This window comes from Struthio camelus, chromosome 3, assembly GCF_040807025.1.
Source record: "Struthio camelus isolate bStrCam1 chromosome 3, bStrCam1.hap1, whole genome shotgun sequence".
Classification (NCBI taxonomy): Eukaryota; Metazoa; Chordata; class Aves; order Struthioniformes; family Struthionidae; genus Struthio; species Struthio camelus.
The window spans coordinates 139,585,832-139,606,551 of record NC_090944.1 but is presented as its reverse complement, the minus strand read 5'-3'; the positions used below and the strand labels follow the sequence as shown (position 1 = coordinate 139,606,551).

General features: G+C 42.2%; 1 protein-coding gene across 13 annotated transcripts in view; it reads right to left on the bottom strand.

The window, feature by feature from the left end:
- Nucleotides 1-20,720, bottom strand: part of MAP4K3 (mitogen-activated protein kinase kinase kinase kinase 3) — an 82,017-nt gene that overhangs the window by 13,582 nt on the left and 47,715 nt on the right. For 4 of the 13 annotated variants that reach the window (XR_011140559.1, XM_068940496.1, XM_068940491.1 and 1 more), the window contains 11 exons: nucleotides 20,330-20,368; nucleotides 19,977-20,030; nucleotides 16,351-16,393; nucleotides 15,137-15,299; nucleotides 14,002-14,111; nucleotides 12,031-12,072; nucleotides 8,770-8,854; nucleotides 7,473-7,552; nucleotides 4,783-4,843; nucleotides 4,579-4,696; nucleotides 1,781-1,839 (listed from right to left, as the gene is read on the bottom strand). Coding sequence is in view for 11 of the 13 variants with exons in the window: in XM_068940496.1 (XP_068796597.1) it covers nucleotides 1,781-1,839; nucleotides 4,579-4,696; nucleotides 4,783-4,843; nucleotides 7,473-7,552; nucleotides 8,770-8,854; nucleotides 12,031-12,072; nucleotides 14,002-14,111; nucleotides 15,137-15,299; nucleotides 16,351-16,393; nucleotides 19,977-20,030; nucleotides 20,330-20,368 (854 nt within the window). In the remaining 2 variants the exon portion in view is untranslated. The remainder of the gene's footprint in view (nucleotides 1-1,780; nucleotides 1,840-4,578; nucleotides 4,697-4,782; nucleotides 4,844-7,472; nucleotides 7,553-8,769; nucleotides 8,855-12,030; nucleotides 12,073-14,001; nucleotides 14,112-15,136; nucleotides 15,300-16,350; nucleotides 16,394-19,976; nucleotides 20,031-20,329; nucleotides 20,369-20,720) is intronic. The other 9 variants (XR_011140560.1, XM_068940498.1, XM_068940493.1 and 6 more) reach the window with 4 other exon arrangements.

The following is a 20,720-nucleotide window of genomic DNA, read 5'->3' as shown; positions in this document are numbered from 1 at the left end:
GCAACTCCATACCTTGTGCAGCTATGCCTAAAGATCTGATTTTAAAGCGCAACAGAACAACATTGGGCCACTAGGGAACTAAGAACGCAACTCAGATAACGAGTCTCTACCACAACACTACCTACATAAATGAAACATGCTCAAGCTATTCTATTCCCAGGGAAATCCACCGGCAAGCCAGTGGCACTTTAGACCCCAAAGCTTAGTTTCATGAATCCGGTTTCTCGCTCAACATCAGTCAAACCAGCTGCAACAAGCAGGAAATAATGCTTGGCATGACCCTTAGTAAGGCTGAACGCAGCAGTAGAAGCTACAAAACATGCAATTAATTATCAACACCAGTAAGGTGAAGAAACAAGACCAGAAGTTCTGGTCTTTGCCTCCTATGGCACTGCCGCTTTGCCCAGGCCGCGGGATTCTTACGCTGCTGCCAAGAGTTGAGGCTCAGGCTGCACGTACGTAGGGTAGTACGGGGGGGCGGGAGAGCTAACCTCTCCCCTTAGGCCTGTCTTTTGCAGCTCCCTGTGTTGCCATCACAAATTCTCACTTAGTGCTTCCTGCACAATAGGCACTACAGACTTACTAGGCGAAGCTATTTCTGAATGCCAGAAACAGCAGGCTCCCCGCCATTTGCTGTGCCAAGTCCCATGGCACGCTTGTTCGATTCTGGGCCAGTTAGCACAGAAACCGTAAGATTACGGAGGCGCATACCACCTGGCTTCTCATTTCATAAACGGAGACCTTAAAACGTACGGATTTTGAAATCAACGTCCATGTCAGAAAGTCACAGTTCCTATCTACTCTGATCCCCCCTACTCCCCAGCTGACTTCCCTCACTGCAAGGCATGAGAGGCTGGGATTTTTCCTTCTATCAGTCCATTAACATTCACAGCTTGACTAGATGCCTCAATTAAGTCCAGGGCTGGATGTGCACAATACATACTGTTAACACCCTACCACACCCTGAAGGATTTGTATCCCAGCAAAAGTCAAGTTTTAACAGGTGAGCTGGACAAAGAAGCGGTAACAAACAAAAAGGATGTTTCAGCAGTATCGGGGAGATTTTCATCACGATAAATGACAGATGGATGCTCACTTACCACTGAGCGTCTGAAAATCTCCTGCATAATACAACTCCTCACAACAAACATTCGATTATGGAACATTAGGTGAAACATTTCCATGGACAAGAGCTTGCCTCCAAGAGATCATGCATAGGTTACCTTTCCTGTTCTTTTCCTCCTTTCTTTCTTTTTTTTTTTTTTTAAAACTATCTGCTTCTCTCCCCTTTTTCAAACGTGTTTTAACACATTGCAGCTGTGACTCTTCAGCAGTTGGCACTCTGAACACACTATGAAGGCTTCAGAGACAACACTGCCCCCAAAGAATTAAAAATACTCCTTGTTTTTATTATCCAATATTAATAATTTGAACTTGTGTGCTAGAAAGCACGCTGCAGCTGCTGCTGCTTCTTTAAAGTCAATCCGTCCAGGGAGATGAGGTGAGGTTTTTCCTAAAGCCTGGTTTAAATCTGACATACATTCTGCTTCTCTGCACTTCCTGAGAATTGTCTTTAAACATGGAGAGAGAAATGGGAGAAGTTTTCACTGCTTAAATGCAAGAACTAATCTGAAGGAGTTCACTGCCTGGAGATGCATAGCTTCATAATAGTGTCAGAAAAGCCTTTTCTTTTTTTACCTCCAGAAACTGACTCGGAAAGTCTTAATACTGCTACCGTTTGTGCTGCTTATTGGCATTTATTCCGCAGATCTTTACTTACCAACACAACACTTCTGACACCACTTAGTGTCAGGAATTTTTGTAGACACTGCAAATTTCCTACAAGATATAAATACAGGATTATCGGTCAACTAAAACAATTGAATGAACTTGCTTTTCAGAAAGTTGGTGGTGGGAAAGTTATATTTACCCTCCTCCCCCCACCCCCCCAAACCTAAAAATATATTTTTTCTCCCCAAAATGACATGCCTTACACATACATGGGATCCCCCTGGCAGCACTGAGATGCTGCTAAATTATGCAGACTTACGAATGCAGTTACAAGTCAGGAACGGAGAGAAAAGGCACTTAGCTTTCAAGCATCATTTACCATTATCTCCTGCTATTTAATTATATGTATTTATTGCACATGCCTGGATAGTCTGTTGGTACTCCCATGATCATTACCCTTTGCAATGCTGTAACTTGTTGCATCTTGTTGTTCTGGACGCTGTACAGACAGAACATCAGTCCCAAGGACATCACAGTTCAAGACAAGACACAGGGACCCAAAGGGTGCGAGAAATGTTGCTATACTGGATAGCTTGCTGGGCCAGTCTTCGCAAACTAACGGTCTGAATGTTTCAAAGGTTTTTTTCATAGGCAGCATAGCATGAATTTTAAGAAAAGGTGCGAAGGAAGACAGGAAGGCAGCTCTGCAAGATCTTTTCTTGTGTGCAGGGCACACTTCCTGAGAAACCCTGAAAAATAATTGCTTGAGAATTTAGCAGATAGGTCAGGGGAGATGGTGTAATCTGCCAAAAGTGGGAATCAGTATTTCTCTGCAGAGTAAAAGATAACAAACAGTAGGGAGTAGCCTCGACAGTCAAAATAACTGTTTGGGCTGATGCTGCAGAAAAGATGGGAATAAGTGGAGTGACAGAGTCAGGCACTGCAGCCAGAGTTATGAACCAGGAACATATGTGCATAACATTTCAGATGAAGTTGTCCAGAAGTGATTGATAAAGCAGCAGGATTGAGCAGCATGAAAACTGAGTACTGGCCACAGAGTTCGGCCTCGAAGAACTCACGAAAGGCTTGAAAAGAACTGCTCAAGGATGCTCCTGGGAAAGAAGCTGAACAGATTTTTTTGCAGGATTTTTTTCTGCTGCTAAATGCTTGTCTACTAAGTATCATCAATTGAGCTTAAAGCATTTCGCAGATGAACATGCTGAACCTCACGCAATTGCTTTGAATTCTCTTTTGCTTTGCATTTCCTCTACGGAAATCTTTACTTTTAGTTTATTTACATTTTTCATGCTGCACCATGGTATCCAGGACCTGGCTGGAGAACATGCTTTGTAGTCTGGTAGGAAAAAAATCATTATGCTATCTGCATACTTCAATTTATACTTTTGGTAGTCAGCCTGGCTAATGTTACTCTGACACCTTACAGCCAAGGGAAAACCAGCAAACTGGAATATCTGTATGAGCCTGTCCTGCCTTGGAGTGACTTGCACATGCTGGTTGCGCTACATTTTTCTGGACAGGAAATTTCCCGGTTCCTCTAGGGCATCATTCCAGGCCGAGCGTCCTCTGAAGCTTTTCCTCACGTGACCCTTGTGATAGCTATGGTTATCAGCCCACTGCTGATACAGTCCTCAAGCCAAAGTCATTCAGTCAGAATTAGTTTGGAAGAGAAAGGAACAGATAGGTGGTGCAGGCATAGGCAACACAACAATTTAAAGCACAAATTACCTCTTTGTTAGGTAATTAGAGCTTAGCTTCTAGGGAGAACACAATTTTGAGCAAGCGGTTGCACCATTAAGTTTGCAGAGGACTGAACAGAAGCCTTTCCTGAACGTGATAATTAAATGCTAATAGGCGACCATGGGTCACCGAGAATCAGGTCTGCTGTGATCCAATTCCCTAACAGAACAGCCTGTTATATGAAAGGATTCTGTGATTCACTATGCCCTTTAAGAATCAAAAGCTTCTCTGCAAACTAGGTTAGCGTTACTACTTTCTCGTCTTAGATCTGAGCAGGCTCCTCAGGCTTGTTTGGCAGCCAGCACCAGCCCCAGTCTCTGGGATTTTGTATGCCCCTCGTTAGTAAATAAAGTTTGGCGGGACTGCAGGCACAATGTACTGTAAAAGCATAGGGGGATAAGTAGTCCATTATAATACCTCTCCATGTCGTTTTAAATCAAGTCTACCCTTCTACCTAGGCCTGAGAGAAATGACTTGCCAATGACTCATGTCAAATTCACGTTCCAGTTCTACTACTCCTAGCTTTCAAAATAACCCATCAACCCGACCCCTCTGCCATAAGGGCCATCTTGCTCATCCTGGCCCTTTCCGAGAAAACTTGTTTCACCTCTCCAGAACACCTATCACTTCTCACATGATTACTTGTATTTAAATGGATTTCCCCTGCCCCCCCCTTCTTTTTTTTTCGGATAGAACGGAAAATAGCAGTATAGTGCCCAGAGCTCAAGCAAGTTAACTAATGTCAGATCACCATTTCTACCTGCGTGAAGTATCACGTGTGCAATACTGATCCCAGATTATGTTTCAGAACAAATACAACCAGGACTTGTCATACTAGGCTCTACCTGACAGGAGGCTTCCTGACACGGAGGGTAAAATATAGGGAAAAACTAGTTCTCTAGCAAGAGTATATTCACATCTCGATCCATGCAAATTTAGCTGTCTACCTTCCGATTAATGCCCCTATGAATTATTCATCGCAATCTGTCAACTTAGCTCCAAATCTTCTGGGAGCCACAAAGTTTCACAAGCATATCCTGAACTCTTGGAACCAAGATGACCTGATATAGCTGATTAATGTCTACTTACCTGGGAAGTATTCTGTCAGGGAGTTTGTGTGCTGGAATAGCAACAGGTAACTTTTGCATTTGCCTTGCATAATCAAAGAGCCCTGGTAAATTATGGGAATAAAGCTGAGAAGCTTTACCTGGAAATTAGAAAACAAAAACACACTTCAAATACAAAACAAAATGTACTCCAGCACTACCGATCAAAGATAGCAGAGTAACTCACCAGATATTGATAACAAACAATTATTCATGACATATAACCATGTACACCTTCGAGGAAATAGCTGATAAAGGAAAAAAATAAATTCAATTTAATATACACAAAACGTGATTACATTAAGTTGATCAATTAATAGCTACGTCGACAGTACGACAAAACTAATACTGACTTGCTTTTTGTAGCAGAAATTAACTTAAGCCACATAATATTTACCTGGATACCAGAGTTAATTCAGAATAAATCTCAGGCACACCACTATATTTTACATACACATTAACATTCAGACGTGTGAACATTTTCTATCCATGTCCCCAGTATACTCTAATTAGCCCACAATATGACATTATAAAGATCAATCCAACCTTTTCCCAAAAACTTTAATGGTCACCAACCCTTTCTCCTTCGCAGGAGAAATGCTTAACAACCACCCTCAGCAAACAAGGCATCTTCAGTAAACTACAGCCATTCTCAAGACTACGGTATCCCAAATCTCTTGAAACAATTAAAACTGGCACTTGAAAGGACCTTCCATATGATTAGACACTACACTTAAGTGACCAAGGAAGGCAGCAAATGGTCAAGGCAGAGCTGTCGTTTGTTAAATCCTGTAATTATGAGAAAAAGGAGGCTGAAACCAGTAGCACATCCTTCGGGGGGGGGGGGGGCGGGGGGGGAGAGAAAAAAAGGAAAAAGAAGGATAGATAAAGAGAGACCCCTCACCCCACCCCCCGGTTCTGGAGCTTGCTGCCACAAGAGGTCACGGAGGTGGGCAGTACCAACAGGGTAAAAAAGAGATTTGACATAGTCACGGCCAACAAGTCCGTAAATAGACCCAAAAAGGGAACAGGTAGGGACGTACCCTCCAACATCCCTAATTCAATGACTGTAGATACTGGAGGAGCCGAAGGGAAAGGACAGCAGGGAGCGGCTGGGCTCGGGGGCACTTCCTACTGCCGCTGTTGGAAACAGGCTATTGGGCTAGACCGACCGACCACTCCCTGGGCTGACCCAGCAGGACATTTCTTAAGCTTTTAATAAATAAATACAAATCACCTCACTGCTGATACATTAAAAAGTGATTTGAAGAGATGTGAAGATCAAGTGAAAGATTTTCTGCAACGGAGTGAGATTAACCTTAGAGCTGTACTAACGCCTGGAAATGTGCGCTATTTTTGCTTCATCCAGTAGAAAAATGAGATGTAGTGGAAAAATAAGCAAGGACACAACTTTTGCTTTTACAGCGAATTTTATCAGACCTAGAGAGTAAACAACGAAGTGAAACACAGGATTAGAAAGTGCTACATGGGTTAAAGCCCAGTTGACTATCATCACAAATAGCCACGTAACAAACGGTCAGCACAGAGGGCACGTAGCGCTTCTATTCCTGATGTCGCCTTATAACCGACGCACACACTATAAAACCCTGCAGTAATAAACTAACAGCCTGGCTGCATCCCAATTCAGGTTGTAGGCTCGCCTGGCCTTCTGCAGTTGCAAGAACACACAAAGAGGATTAGAGACCAGCAATACTTCAAACTCCCAGTTTGCTCGAGCCTGCACGCACTCCTCCTGCTCCACACGGTACTGGCTAATTTTACTTGCATCGCTTCTTGCCTCCAGGTGCTTATTACAACACCTCTGCAAAGCCTCATCAGACAACACACGCAGAACACGGTGCTTAGGAAAACACGGATGAGTATAAGAGCGTGAGTTTCGTTATATCTACTCTCCTTGCCATTTTGAAGACGCTGCTCTTGGTGTGCTTGGCCTACAGGAACTACTGGAGTAGGGATGTTTCTCAGGGTATGTTTCTACAGCCGCAGCGTAGCAGAGAGGTACCTGAGCTATCTTTAAGCTAGCTAACTCAAGCGCCAGTAGCCGATTATGGATTACGTGGAGCTCAGTGCAAGCTAGCTAGGCCGCCTGCTCAATGCGGCAAACAGATCTACAAAGCCTGGACCCTGGAAAACGAACACCAGCGCCTCCAGCTTACAGTGTGAAGGCTGTCCTTGCAAATTCCTCCATCTTGATGGCAGACGCATAGCTCCCTAAGTCAGGGAGAAGGCAGGAAAGAAAACAGGTCTCTTAGAGGTTAATAGAAGAGCCGGAGAAGATACCATACAGAAAAGCCTGCCACTAGCATTTCTCCCTCCCCACTTTCCCCTCCAAAAAATTACTGTTCATGAGAAACCGCAAAGACAGATTTTGAATTGAAGATTCAGTAAGTTGAGTCTCATCATCAAAACTGCTTTTAAGACCACAAGAACGGAACCCAGCAAACAAAGGCTCTCTGCACTTTGTAGCTGTAACATACGTGTGTTGTAAATATTCTACCTTGTATCACAGCTTTAAAGAAAACGGGAACCTTCACCTAAAATATATCAAGGAAACTCCACACTGCTAAGCAAATCATTTAACTGCTGGACAATGCACTACGATGAAGTTCAACACATTAATATATGCAGACCTCCTACATAACTGTGGTTCAACCTACAGAAAACTTAAACGTTGCACATGACTGAAAGGTATCCTTCCTAGTAAACATTTAAGGTCAATCTCAGTGTACCTAGTGCATATGTAGCAGCAGTAAAGAGGATTTAAGAAAACTAAAAAACATTATATAGCATTAATCTAAGTGGCTAAAAAAAGACAAAGATATAATTTTTTTCCAAAACTTCACAACAGAAATATACCTGCTCCATTGATGTTTCATGAAGTTCATTGAGGTTCAGTGTGTAAATACCTTCTTCTGCACCAAATATCAAGTACTGATCTGTAAACATAAATAAATAAATCCAGAAATCCTGATTTAACGACGGTCAAACCTTTACACACACACACAAAAAAAAAAAAAAACCACAAGGAGGAGACAGGGTGACTCAAAACAGTTACATGCACTGGAGCCAACCAACCTTCAACAGTCACTGTGATTCAAAGCACTGAAAATTTATCAGGCCAAGAAAGCTTAAATTTCTGGACGGAGCTGTCGTAAGACCTTGCGAAAGATCAGTTATTTTTGTGGCTAGCAGTATGAACAAAAAGAGTAGTGATACAACTGTAAGCAAGAATTCAGGTGAATGATTTCCACTTATACAGATTAGCCAATTTAAAGATTTCCCTGTATTGTCTGACAGGTCCATGGCTATTTTTTGGAGTGCTGGAACAGCAAGAGCGAGTGCCATGTTTTCACGGCACCTCCACCTCGGGGGTGGCCTCACTTCTTGAGCATCGTTCACCTTTCTTGCAATTACAGCAAAAAGTTAATTAAAAAAAATCTTCATTTGCGTTTGCACACAAAAATGGGACAGACATCTCACATTAAGACGTCAACTGCAAAGACCAGCTTTAATAATTTCAGTTTCTAAAAAACCTAAGTGTTTTCTTGCTTATTTGCTCAGTAGCATCTAGCTACACAGCCCACAAGCAGAAGGTGGGATCACAGGCGTTACGCAAACAGCGTTACCAATTATTCCTTTCATCAGGCTACTGAATAACGCACCCAAATGTATGCAAGCATGAAGAGAGATCCAGAAGCCTGCATGACCACAAAGATTGAGGAAAATCACATGGATGATAGAGACAAATGAATTTGAAGTAGAGCCTCTGGAAGTCAGATTTAAAAAAAAAAACAAAAAACCATCAATCAGGTTTGGCATTTTTGGTGTCAACTGCAATGTTTCTGAATCTCAACCAAAAAACATTTCCTTACCTTTATTTATATGCAATTTATTCTTTTTAATCAAAGCCAAAACTGCACCCCTCATATCTTAATATAATGAGAAAACCCATTTAACTTCAAACAGTTGTGTTATAATTAAGGAAGTTTTTTGCCTGTATAAATAAGTGCATTTTAAAAGGAATAGTCTTGCTCATCTACACACTCTTCAAAACTTCAGGAGAGGATAAAATGGGTAAAGTATACATATAATATAATACCTCTTGAAAACATCAGGAGAGGTAAAATGGGTAAAGATGTACATAATACAATACCTCTTGTATCTGGATTTATCCATGATGTTGCACAATGAATTTTTAAGGGACAGCCATTGAAAACCTTTGAAAAACAAGCACCCATCTGTAAAAACAAAAACAAGTTTTTCTAAAAGCAATGAAAAATATACATAGGAAAAAATTAAATTCTGACATTTCTAACAGGATTTTTTTTTTTTTTTTTTTTTTTTACTACTTGAAGTCAAAATAGGTAAGAACACAGTTCCATGTCATGCAGAAATAATCTCATCTGGACAATATATGCTGGCAAATGGGATTTTTTTTTTTTTTAATGTTACTTTCTGTATCCCTAAGACCCTTCGGAGCAAATATGTCAGAATTAGCCTTTTTTGGAGCTCCTAAATTAAGAGTCTACGCATGTACTTACTGTAAATGTGACAAAACTGAAGAAGGTTCCCGAATTTTGTGATTTTAAAAACAAACAGTCTCATTTTATTCCTGCCATGTTTAACAAATTTAAAATAAAAATCTAGGTCATCCAGCAATTAAAATTTTAGTCTTTATTTCTCCATGACTTGTTCTCAATTAATTTATTTGCAGTACCGGATGCCTCCCAAAGCAAACCTCTGGCAGATCTGGTAGAAGAAAAACTTCAGAATTAACCCTTTAAAATGAAAAGCAGCCCAACGTAGACCTTTCTCTGTGCCCCAGACATCTCACTCTCTCAGCAGTATCATGAAGGCCATGAGTTGGTCCACATTTACTTCAGGGAGGGAAGACTCAACCCCTTTACAGTAATGAGCTAAACGTGAAGACGACCCCATTGCAAAGGGGAAAGATTTCAGCACGGGTAGCGCTACTGCAGAAGCCTCAGGAGCAAGGCAGGGAGCTCGCCGCTTGCTAAGCAAAGAGATGATCCTTCTGCAGGTGCAAGAACAGGAGTAAGAGAGAAGGTATAGATGGTGAGGCGCAGAAACACAACAGAGAGGGATCTCAACCTACTGGCAGCATTCCTTGGCAGCAAGGAGTTTGAAGGAGGAGTATCAGGAAAAATGGTTTTTTTCGGCCCTTTACGGAAGTCTTCTCCCAAGCATGCAGAGGGCCTCCTTAGAAGATTCATCAGACAGCACTCGGGACACTGATCTCCCGAAGAAAGGGGAAATGTTTCTGCTGCTCCCGGCAGCAGCCACGCAATTCTCCCCGACCCTTTCCAAGCGCAGGAGAGACATGCTGCAGACTGGAGGGAAACCATGCTCATGGCAGAGACCTAGCTGAGCACCACAATAGCGTTTGGTAAGAAAGGAGGAGAGGATGGAGATCAGAAGAGAGCAACCACTTTCCCTGGCCTTTCTCAGTCCAGAGCTCTCGGGAAGCCTGCAGAGACAAGACGCTGCTGCAAAGTCTCAGAAGGGTAAACAGAGCTGAGGGTATCACCCCTAAATACCAAACGGATCCCTAGGACACAGCTGAGAATGAGACAGGCGAACTACTAAAACCGAGCTGTCGAGAGAGGTGTTCACCGGGGAAGAAGTGAAGTAAAAGGTTGCAGGAAGGCTGCTGAACTGCCTGCGGCCATGGAGGCGCTTGAATCGGGGAGGGCACTTCAGCAGGCAGGGGAGCCCCTTGTTAGTTAGTATCTAACAATTAAGAAACCCAACGATCAGAGCCATGATGTACCACACAAAAAGAACAGAAGAGATTAAAATATTGTCGAAGTTTTACTTGCAGCAGCAGGATATTTGGCATTTAAAACTCCCAGATGATTCTAGCATGCAGAGCACACTCCGCACTGCAGGAAAGCGAGAAGTCCAGTAATCCCTACAGATCTGACCGGGAAAGTCGTCCCTTCCTGACCCCAAATTTCGTTATTTGGTAACTGATGGAGCTAGGAGGCAGGAAAGGGTATGTTAGTGCCAAATCAGTCTCCAGCATTTAACAGGACGGTTAGAAAAACCTGATTATACATGAAGGGAGGAGCGTGATGAGGGAAGAGGAAGAGAGGAGAAATAGTTCCTAACCCCAGAGAGGACCAGCAGAGCCCCAGAATCGGTACACTACAAAGACAGCATGAGGATGCAGGGACTCTCTTGACCAGCTTCAGAGGTTTTCCTATGCAGTTAGTCTCTTTTACAGCTTCGTTATATTGGCAACTCAAAGGCGTTCGCTGATGGCCAAGGATGCAGACAGATCCCATTTTTATTCTTTCCTCCCTCCCACTGCTGAGGTTCCAGTATGTGGCAAAAGTTCTTACTTTACATTTTGGGCGATTCCTCTTCCTACCCTTTTTCTCATTCCAGTCATCAAGTTGATCTCATTTCCCCCTCCCTGTGACTATTCAGTTCTTCTCAGTGCTAGGAATACTTCCAAATTTCTGCCACACACTCACTTCACGTATGCACACCTAGGTCATGCATTTTGTTAGCAAAACAGGACTGACTTCAATAAACAACGGTAAATGTATCAAGAAATCAGAGCTCTGGAACAACCCTTTGTGTTTATGCAAAAAACTACAACTCTAAGGAACAGAGGCAAGACATCTGCCTTAACCCATCCTGCTTCTCCAAAACGAGTAGGAAGCAGAAACGATAGCATCTGCACTTCGGCCTCTCTGCAGCAATTTTATTTTGGCATCCAGAGGTGAGAAACTGATCTGGCTTAAGGGTAACTCGGCAAAAAAGGTTAGTTTTAAACCAGACCAATCCCCCCCATTTGGTTTACAGCGCAACTACATGAACGTAAGTTCCAGCATGCAGGAGGGAGAACGTCGGGGGCAGGAACAAACGGACAAGAAAAGGGAGAGACGGGCTCTTCTGATGGCAGCGCTGGCTAAAGTCACAGTCATGTGTCCGCACAGATATTACAATGAAATTCTAGCTTACTTTACTTTTTCTAGCTGCACATTGATGTCCAGAAGAGTTATTCCCAAACCTAAAGCACTTAGGAATCCTGTATTCAGGAGTTTTTAAATCTAGAGCTGAATGCTGTAAAATTAACATTCCTGAGGTATAAGGTCCCCAGATCCTATAGCGAAAGGCTGATCGGCAAGTACTTTCAATTCATTAAAAAAAAAAAAAAAAGTAACAAGCAAAATCTTCCAAAAATTACTTACAGGAAAAAAAAAAAAAAGGTAACTTGTGAAATATTGTACCTGTGACTTAATGCTTGTAAGAGATACTAGCTTTTAGACTTTTTTTTTTTTTTTAAAATGAACAACAAACATTCAAAAACGTCCTCTCTCAGCTTTAGTTGGAAAACATGTTCTGTCTGGAAAATGCATTTGTATGAGTCAGTAATACTCACGTGTACTTTAGGTGTGGGAGGAAGGCCATTACTAATTGGTTTCTAGAAAACAGAAGTTAAAAAGTATGTTTATACACGCATGTGCACTTATCCTCCCCCACTGGCATAACTAAAATACAAATTGAAAAAAACAACAACAAAAAAAAAAACAATACACACTCACACCCCCTTTTTACACTCCTGTTAAAAGCAGTTGGTAAGTGAATAGGTATAATTATACTGGCAGAAAATGAAGCGCCAATCCTTTTTTTGCATAACAGAAATGTTTACAAAAATCCTCCTTGCAAATCTTTTAGACAACTAGTCGAATTGTGTTGCGTCTTTCCACGCGAGTGCACTGAGCGCCTCCTGGGACACCCGCTGCGTTCAGTGTCACACGCACCACGGCTGACCTGAGCTGGCGGTGGCTACAGCCCCACTGCGAGCACCAGGTTAGGCTGGAGACCTCCCTTCCAACCACAACGTCCGTAATTCTGTACAAGTTTGCTGGTCACCCCTCCCTAAGGTCCCCACGCTGCAAACTAACTGTACCATTTTCTTTGGTTAAGGCCTCTACTATGATCCCTTAACATCCCCTAGCTGAATTTCTGCATAATCTGTTATACAACGTTTTTACGTTAGGAAGACGCACGAAAGAAATTAGAACGCCACATCCAGTAACACACGGTTTAAGCGATGTTGCAATTGTTCAGCAGTTCAGCGCTCCAAGAAGTGACCTGAACTCTCTCATTCAGTACTAGACGCGCTTTTCTGTATCAGCGGGATTAAACAAACAAACAAAAAAACACCACCAAAAACCAAAACCCCAACGCCAAGAACGTAATTTTCTCCTAGTAAAAACACACGACTGATGAAATCCTTGTTACAGGTACACAGGAAACTTCAAACATACAATTTCAAAGGCCAAGTTCAAAGCAGTCCAGGAAACCATACTTTCTAAAGTATTGCCAGTATTACTGGCACTTCCTTAAAAAAAAACAAAACAAAACACACCATGTTTCTGACCTTTTTCCTCTTCACTTCCCTCAAGAGCACTGTTTCCAACGTGACCCTTCGCAGAAGCCACCGACGGGTGCAGCTTCAGGTTACGTTTAAGCTGATCTAAACACAGGCTTCCCACTCCCTTCTGTCCCGCATTCCCACTTCCACCTTTGTGTCACAGTACTGGGGTGACCACTGCGCTGCTCCGGTGGAAAAACTCCCTTGGGAGAGGGGAGAGCTGTCGCGCCGCACGATCTCTAGATCTGACGCAGGAAGGTGGCAGGAATGGGGGGCAAGACGGAAGCAGCAACATTCCCTTTCCTCAGTCCCACAGCTGGATCAGCAGATTACGTGCGAGGAGAAACCGCGCGCTCTCTGCTTGAGCGCAACTTCACCTGAGCGCGCGTAGCTCAAGTCCGACACCGCACCCAAGCTGCTAAACCCTGAAACCTGGAGCTCCAGAGGCCAGGAGGCAAACAGTTCTTGCATCTCACCCTCCCCAATGCAACTCCTCCATCTTTTTTCCCCCCCGTCAGACATTAAGGAGCATGTATGCCTGTGTCTGGGATACGACAGGGTCTCACTCGGGAACAGCCTTGATTTGGATCCTTTCCCAGGGTCAGCCAAGTCCTCCTGCAAGCCATCAGGTGGCAGCATATTCCTCAACTTCCTCGTTTGCTTATACAGGCTTTGCTCAGTAAAACACATCTCTCCCACATAATTTCTCTCCCCTTACATCTCACACAAATGTGTGTGCACAAGCGGTAAGTCTTCGATACCCAGGACTACGTTACAGTTTCTAGTAAGAATTAAATACCGCTTCAAACTTCGGCTTGACTAGATTGGAACCTGGTCAAAACGCGCTTTGACTCGAAGCAAACGAGATGCCATCCAGCACTGTTTCTGAAGAGTTTGCTCGCTCTTTTCCATTTGCACACTGAAAGCAGTTCAGACATTTTAAAAATAATATGTAAACGCTTGAATACCTACCAGTATTTCCTTCTTCTCTTTCCTTGAAAAATTAGTGTCTCTAACTTCATTCGGCTGATGCGGTGATCCCTCTCTTTCACCATTTAACTGTACAGAAGTGACCCCGTTACCTTAAAAAAAGGTTGACGTTTCAAAAGTGTATTCTCTATTTCTACCCACAAATTGAAGGGTAGCCTAGCCTATGAACAATTTTGAAGGGCCAGAATTGTGTCATTTCCACTGATGCCAAAAACGGTCCAATATCATGACTTGTTTCTAAAGCATATGCATTCTTACACATGCATGTACAACTACCTATAAAGCCACATTCAATCTCATTCCATGGCTTTTGGTAATTAGTATTACAAATCTAACGTGGGCAGGGAAAGGGATGCGGTCATGGTTATGAGGAATAACGTATTTAATACATCTAATTCAAGAGAAACTCAGAGATGGCGAACGACTTAGTTATTAATTCTTTACAAAAAGTTAAGGCATCTCTTAGAGCAAGATGTTTACGCATACTTCATACTTCAACATAATACATCCACTGCAGTAGTAAAGCTGGAGTAAGGAAAAATTAGCAAGATACCAAGTAAGAGTCAGATGCTAAACTTGCTTAAAACAAACCAGTTCAGTAGGAGTGCTCAAAGCATCAGACCTTAACATAAGCATCAAAGGAACAGCCTGAGCGAAGAGTAAACAAGCACCATCGCCTGCCGCATCACCCAGCCCAGTTCATTACCTATACAAGGGAACTCTGAAAGCCAAACTCTATTCTTAACATGTTTACAGAACTCAAAGGACATAGTGGGGCAAAACCTGAAACTCGCATGCAAGAAAACTTATTTTATTCCCTGTGACAATCTTGATAACGTTACATTATGAGCCTGTTGCTTAGGAAAGCAATTGTGTTGCCTCTGCCACGAGCAGGAATCCTGTTTATGAAGCTCCACAGGAAGGGGAATTCAACCCCCTTGGAGCTTAAGCATGCACTCTTCATGCAATGTAGCTGCCACACACTTCCTGCTACTTGCCCACTACAGAAAAATTACCGCAGCATGTTTTAACGTGTGCATAGGTGAGGGTGTAGAAACACACTGCACTACATTATTTAAGAAATACCCCGTATGCTTCTTGGTGTCACTCTTATTACCTAAGACGTTAGATTTCTGCGGAGGTAACCGAGGAGGTGGTGGTCTGGGTGGAACCTGAGATGCAGATTTCCCTGGACTCTCTGATGTCGGGCATCTCTTGATTGTCCCTTGATTATCATTTTCAGAAGAATGAATTTCTTGAGGGATAAAGATGGATTTAGGCTGAAAAAAGACACAGTAATACTAATTACAGAATGAAAAAGATTCAAAGCACCTGTGCTGTTCTCAATGAGAAGACACATGCAATACTTGGATCCTGAATTTTCACATGTAAACTGGCGTGTTCTGCCATGCAGAACAAAACAAAACCCCCCAAACAACCCCATCCTACTAGGAAGAAATTTATAGCAATAAAGAAAGACCATGCCAATGACAATTTATTGAATTATTATAGTCAAACCATACATTAAACAATTACTGGGCAAGCTGACATGTTACCCTTTATGACTATGAATAAACCTGGGATTTAAGCAGAAACTCAGGAACTTGCAATGATATGGTCAGAATTTTGAGGAGAGAATCTCAGATAGGAGTTTTAATCAAATTATTTAGACAGATGCTGCACTAATGCTGCTTGTAAAATCCTTCTCAGTTATGCGAAATTCATTAGTGCAGGAAGGAGAGTAATCAAACCTGCAGCTTTTGCCTGGGGAATTGATAGCCATCTGACAACAACAACAAACTTAGGATTCCCCCCCCCCCCCCCTTTTTGATTTTGCTCATATTAAGATAACTTCAGTGCAAGAAGAGTCAATTAATCAAGCGGTAGCATGCAGAAACTAACCTGATCCAGGCACCCATCTAAAGATCATAGTCTTCCTCCAGAAGTTAGCAATGCAGTTTAAAAAGAAAATCGCCAAACTAAGCTTCTGTGGCACTAAATTTTTGAACTACCCAATTCTGTTCATTTTGAAGCATCAGAAGTGCAATTAGTCAGAAAACAGCACTTTCACTCTGGTCAGTATGGTACAGGGCCAGACTTTGTAGCCTTAACTGCAAATCTGCACAAACATAAGGGTCAAACCCCACCTTGCTATACCATTGACTTAAAACTTGATTTAAGCCTTCAAGTCACAGCTGTGACAAAATCCAAGAGAACTGGCAGCACTTTCATTTAGAGACTTCTGCTTTTTTTTTTTTTTTTTTTTTTTTTTTAAAGTCATCCCTTTCTGTGTGTTCCCTTTTATATGGGACAACAAGGCCCCTCACTTACCTTTGGTGGTAAAGGAGGTGGCACTTTAGGTTTCATAGTGGCACTATAAAGAAAAGAAGCAAACAGGTTGTTATCCAGTGTCTCTCTCTGACCCTCATATTGCAGTGTTTGAGAGAACACAGGATTTTATAAATGCTATACAAGCGAACACTGCTAACTTGTCAACAGCACTATCATGCCTAAATAACTGCCTACTTAGTACTTCCAAACCCCGTTTTCTTACTGCCAGGCATACCCCAGACACTTAGCAGGGAGATCTCAAGCAACACAGATCCTCCCCTGCAGGGCATGACCGTCTTGAGCCAGTTTGCTAAAGATGCACATACTTGCGCAGAAAATTCCTCGAAAAATTCATTCCTTGAAAAATTCACCACTGACTTCTTCAAAATAACTTCACACATGAAAGCAAAATCCATCTGCAGCGTACAGCTAGCCTGCTAACAACCTTCTAACATGAGAACAATTCAACAACTTGGCTGTGGAGCACAAGGTATCTGCATGAGAGAAGAGCGCTGAAGCATCAGGGGCTTTCTAAGCATCAGGGGCTTTCTTCCTCTGTCAGTTTGATGTTTTAAAGAACAGGCCGTGTTTTGCTTAATCCTAATGTTTTTAAGAGTCTTGTGCTGTCCTGTTTCCCAATCTTTTGGAACAGAAAACTATTTCCATTAAATAAATCAGCAATACAGCTGTGAAAACGTGGCATTCTTGCACAGTATTTTGCTTATTTGTAAATTATGCTCTTCCAAATTTTTAGGAAAATATTCAAGAAGGGAGATGTATGTTTGTTTGTTTACAGATCAACCACTCGTCTGGTTTGCTTCATCCTTTTCGGGAGTTTCTGTCATGGCATCTCATCAGGATTTTTTGTTTGTTTTTATTTTTGTTTGTTTTAAAGATAAGCTGGAAGGGGAGTTCGGAGAACGGGTTACCCTGCGATGTGTGCTTCAACTACAACGATGGCAGAAATTATCTTCCCTTCATAACGCAGAGGGAGGCATAAGTCCTCAGAGTTGCAGGCGTCCAAGCTCCGTTCCTATTTTGTCCCACACCCATCCTTGCGTCTCAGACGGCCATCACAACGTTGCCGGGCAGTTCGCATGCTAAAAAATGCAAAGGACTTGGCATAAACGTTACAAATGTTTCTACAAAGGACTGCAGGCACTGGTGTCAGCAGCAAGGCTTATATGGAATTTGTCACTGTTGATGACGCAGGGTGGCGACCCCAATAATTTCTGATTTCACAGCTTCCATAACCAGGAAGTCCAGGCATCATCAGTTTTGCTACACGTGAGAGAAAGGAAAGAAGTATCAAACAGTCAAAATGATTAGATGATGGGAAATACTTTTATATTATTCCCTGAAGCGTGTGTCTTCTCTGCTGCTGTGAATCATCCAGCTTCAGAGTCACGCAGCGGCATCAGGCTGGACTGGCAAGGGTACAGCTGCTTCATCTGTTTGCGTTGGGGATCTGAGAGAAGAAATCAGTGGTGTCACACGTGCTCTTCAACCGCAGCTCCATCTCACAGAATATAAATCAAACAAAAGCTCCCAATCTTCAGTGGGCTCCAGAGAGAAAGCTGAGACTGAGCTCATGCCCCACATACTGCAGCAGAGCTTCGGGCCCAAGCTGGTACCAAGAGGACAGTCACGGATGCAGAATCCGTCTGATTCACAGTTGAGGCCTTCAAGGCTTACCCCCGTGCTTATAGGAAAATGTCAGGCCCTCTCCCTAAGACAAGAGTACTTAGGATGGAACATGGGAAGAAGCAAAAAACCCCAGGACTTCCTTGGAACACCAACTGTGCTTGTCCTTCGGGTCAGACAAATTGGAACCTCCTGGAAGCTATCATGTGCTCTCTTGTTCAGCCTGAAAAAGAAAATCCACAGAAACGCGACAGCGAAAGAAACACCTAAAGAAGCCAACGCTATATGAAAGTTCTAACGGAGCTTGTGCGAGAAACGAGGACCTCAAAGCACGGAGCAAAGCAGCCAGCGCTTCAAGATAGCGGGAACCAAGAGGTTCCAAGTCCTGGAACATGACTGAAATCGATGATACTGGCTGCAAACGGAGTAAGAGGGGAAAAAGCAACATCAAGCAAAAATGAAACAGAGACACAGAGCTGTACACAAAAAACAGCTAGAGATTAGTATAGATGGAAGAGGAACCAAGCTGAGCTGGCTTGCAGCAGCGCAGATATCCATAGCTTTTTTGGTGAAGGCCATCAGAACGGAGCTGGTGGTAAGGAGCTCCAGGGGACTGCTATGTTTACTGTACAAGATGCCTGAGTTACCGTTACTAGCATCAAAATCTATATAGCTATGAACAGAGGAGGTTCTCAGCTTGGTCCACCAAGGAGCAACGTTATCACACTTTTCTCTTCAAAGATAACACAGGGGAGTTTCATTTTATCGATGAACTGTGTAATTGAGCATGTCTTTACACAATCACTTCATAATGAAATATGAAGAATCTCTTAAAGAGTTAGCAAGAGAATAAAGCCTGCTAAAAACTGACTACAAGTCCTTTTTCTTCTGTAAGGATCACTTGTGTCGAACGGCAAGCATACTTGCCTTTTGAGAAGGTGATCATTAAACAAAGCAAGTTTCATGTGCTGGCACCTGACTGACATCAGACACTATAAAGATCAGTAGCCTTTCCCCTCCTCTTGAGGAGGGCTGTCCCTCCTGCTCAGTACACAGTAATTAAAAATACTGCCTCTGTTACAAGAGAACAGCTGTAAAATAACTCAAAGAAAAATTTTACAGAGATATTTGGTTCTCTGTACAAAAGCAAACAATCCAGCAATAGATAACGCTTGTTTTATAGGTTTCTGCTATGAAGCAACAGCTTCCAAAATTACCCATTAACAGGAAAGCAAACAAGAATCCTGCCTCAATAGCACCTTTCTTTTCTATCTTTACATCGGATTTATTCAGGAATGTAGAATTCCACATGGTGGCTGTGCGATTCACTAAAAATGTTTCAGCTCTCACCTGTCAATCAAAAAAAGCTCAAGAACGGTGTTTTTTCCAGGGGAATTTAGCAGGAACATAACTACTTTAAGACATGTTTATCTGCATGGTCTTTGCCATCACATAAGCTTGCTCCCTCTGTGATAATAGGATGCAAGCTAGCTCTGTCCCCAAATCAAGTAACTGCACAAGCACCCACCTGGCTGAAAGCGCAGCTAGAACAAACTCAGATGTCTTGAGAAGATGGCTATAAATATAGTTTACATTTTTTTAAATGAAATTTTTTTTTGACTAGACAGTCATGAGTTCTAAAGACAAGACTGGACTTGGAGGATTCACTGGCTCAGTATAACCATGCCAAGATTTTGCTCAGTAACAGAAGACGAAAGGACACTGGAACATAAACCGTACCAAGTGAGAAATAAGATTTGCTCCCCCTAACTTATCACAAATTTATCCACAGAATAAGCACAATTCTGGTAATGTAATCTATTAAACTACTTTAAATGTGTACCTTTAAAAATGCTACAGAAAAGAGAATCCTGAACTATTAAGGAGAGGCCGTAATCCAACCAAAATTTATTTTATTTTCATCTATTCAAGAATCAGATTTTTTTTTTTTTTTTTTTTTTTTACAAGAAGAAAGGACTTACTGTTTAGCATCATCGTCTGCATCATCATCATCTTCTAAATGTGCCACATGTCCCCTAAGGAAATGAACAAGGTACTATGGCTGAGTGAATTTTATTAAAAAAGACTTTGGCTACCGTGAAAAATTCTGAGCTCAAGGGCTACTACCTCTTTTATATATTTTTATCGTCTTTTAGATTTTTATCATTATTACTATTATTATTAAAAGCACAGCTGCAATCCAGACAACTAAGCCTCTCCCATATCTTCTTGGCATGTACAGGGACAAACGAGAACTTGTGACACACATAAGAAATCAATGCACAAGTGACTTTGAAACACACAAGAGGGAAAAAAAAAAAAAGAATAGAATTACCGCTGATGCAGTTCTTCTTCAACTGATTTTAAGAGACTCCTTCAGCATTAAATAAAAAATACGAACAGAGTTAATTGCTGCACACAAACTTAATTATCAAAAGCCAGGGCAAATGCTCCTGTGATTCTATCAGTAAATAACCCAAAGCATTTTAGCTGGCTTTCAGAACATACTTTGACTATCTACATATGAACGAACACAGGTGTATATTTTAACCTGCACTTATTAACGTATTGTTATTCAATGAAGCGGTCCTTGCTTCTTGCGCTGTAAAACGAAATGAAACCTATGACCGGGAAGCTGAAGGACTTCTCTGAGACAGGTACGATTTATCTTTGAAAGAACCTACAATGAACGTTCCTAGTGTCCTACAATGTGAACAAGGGGTTCA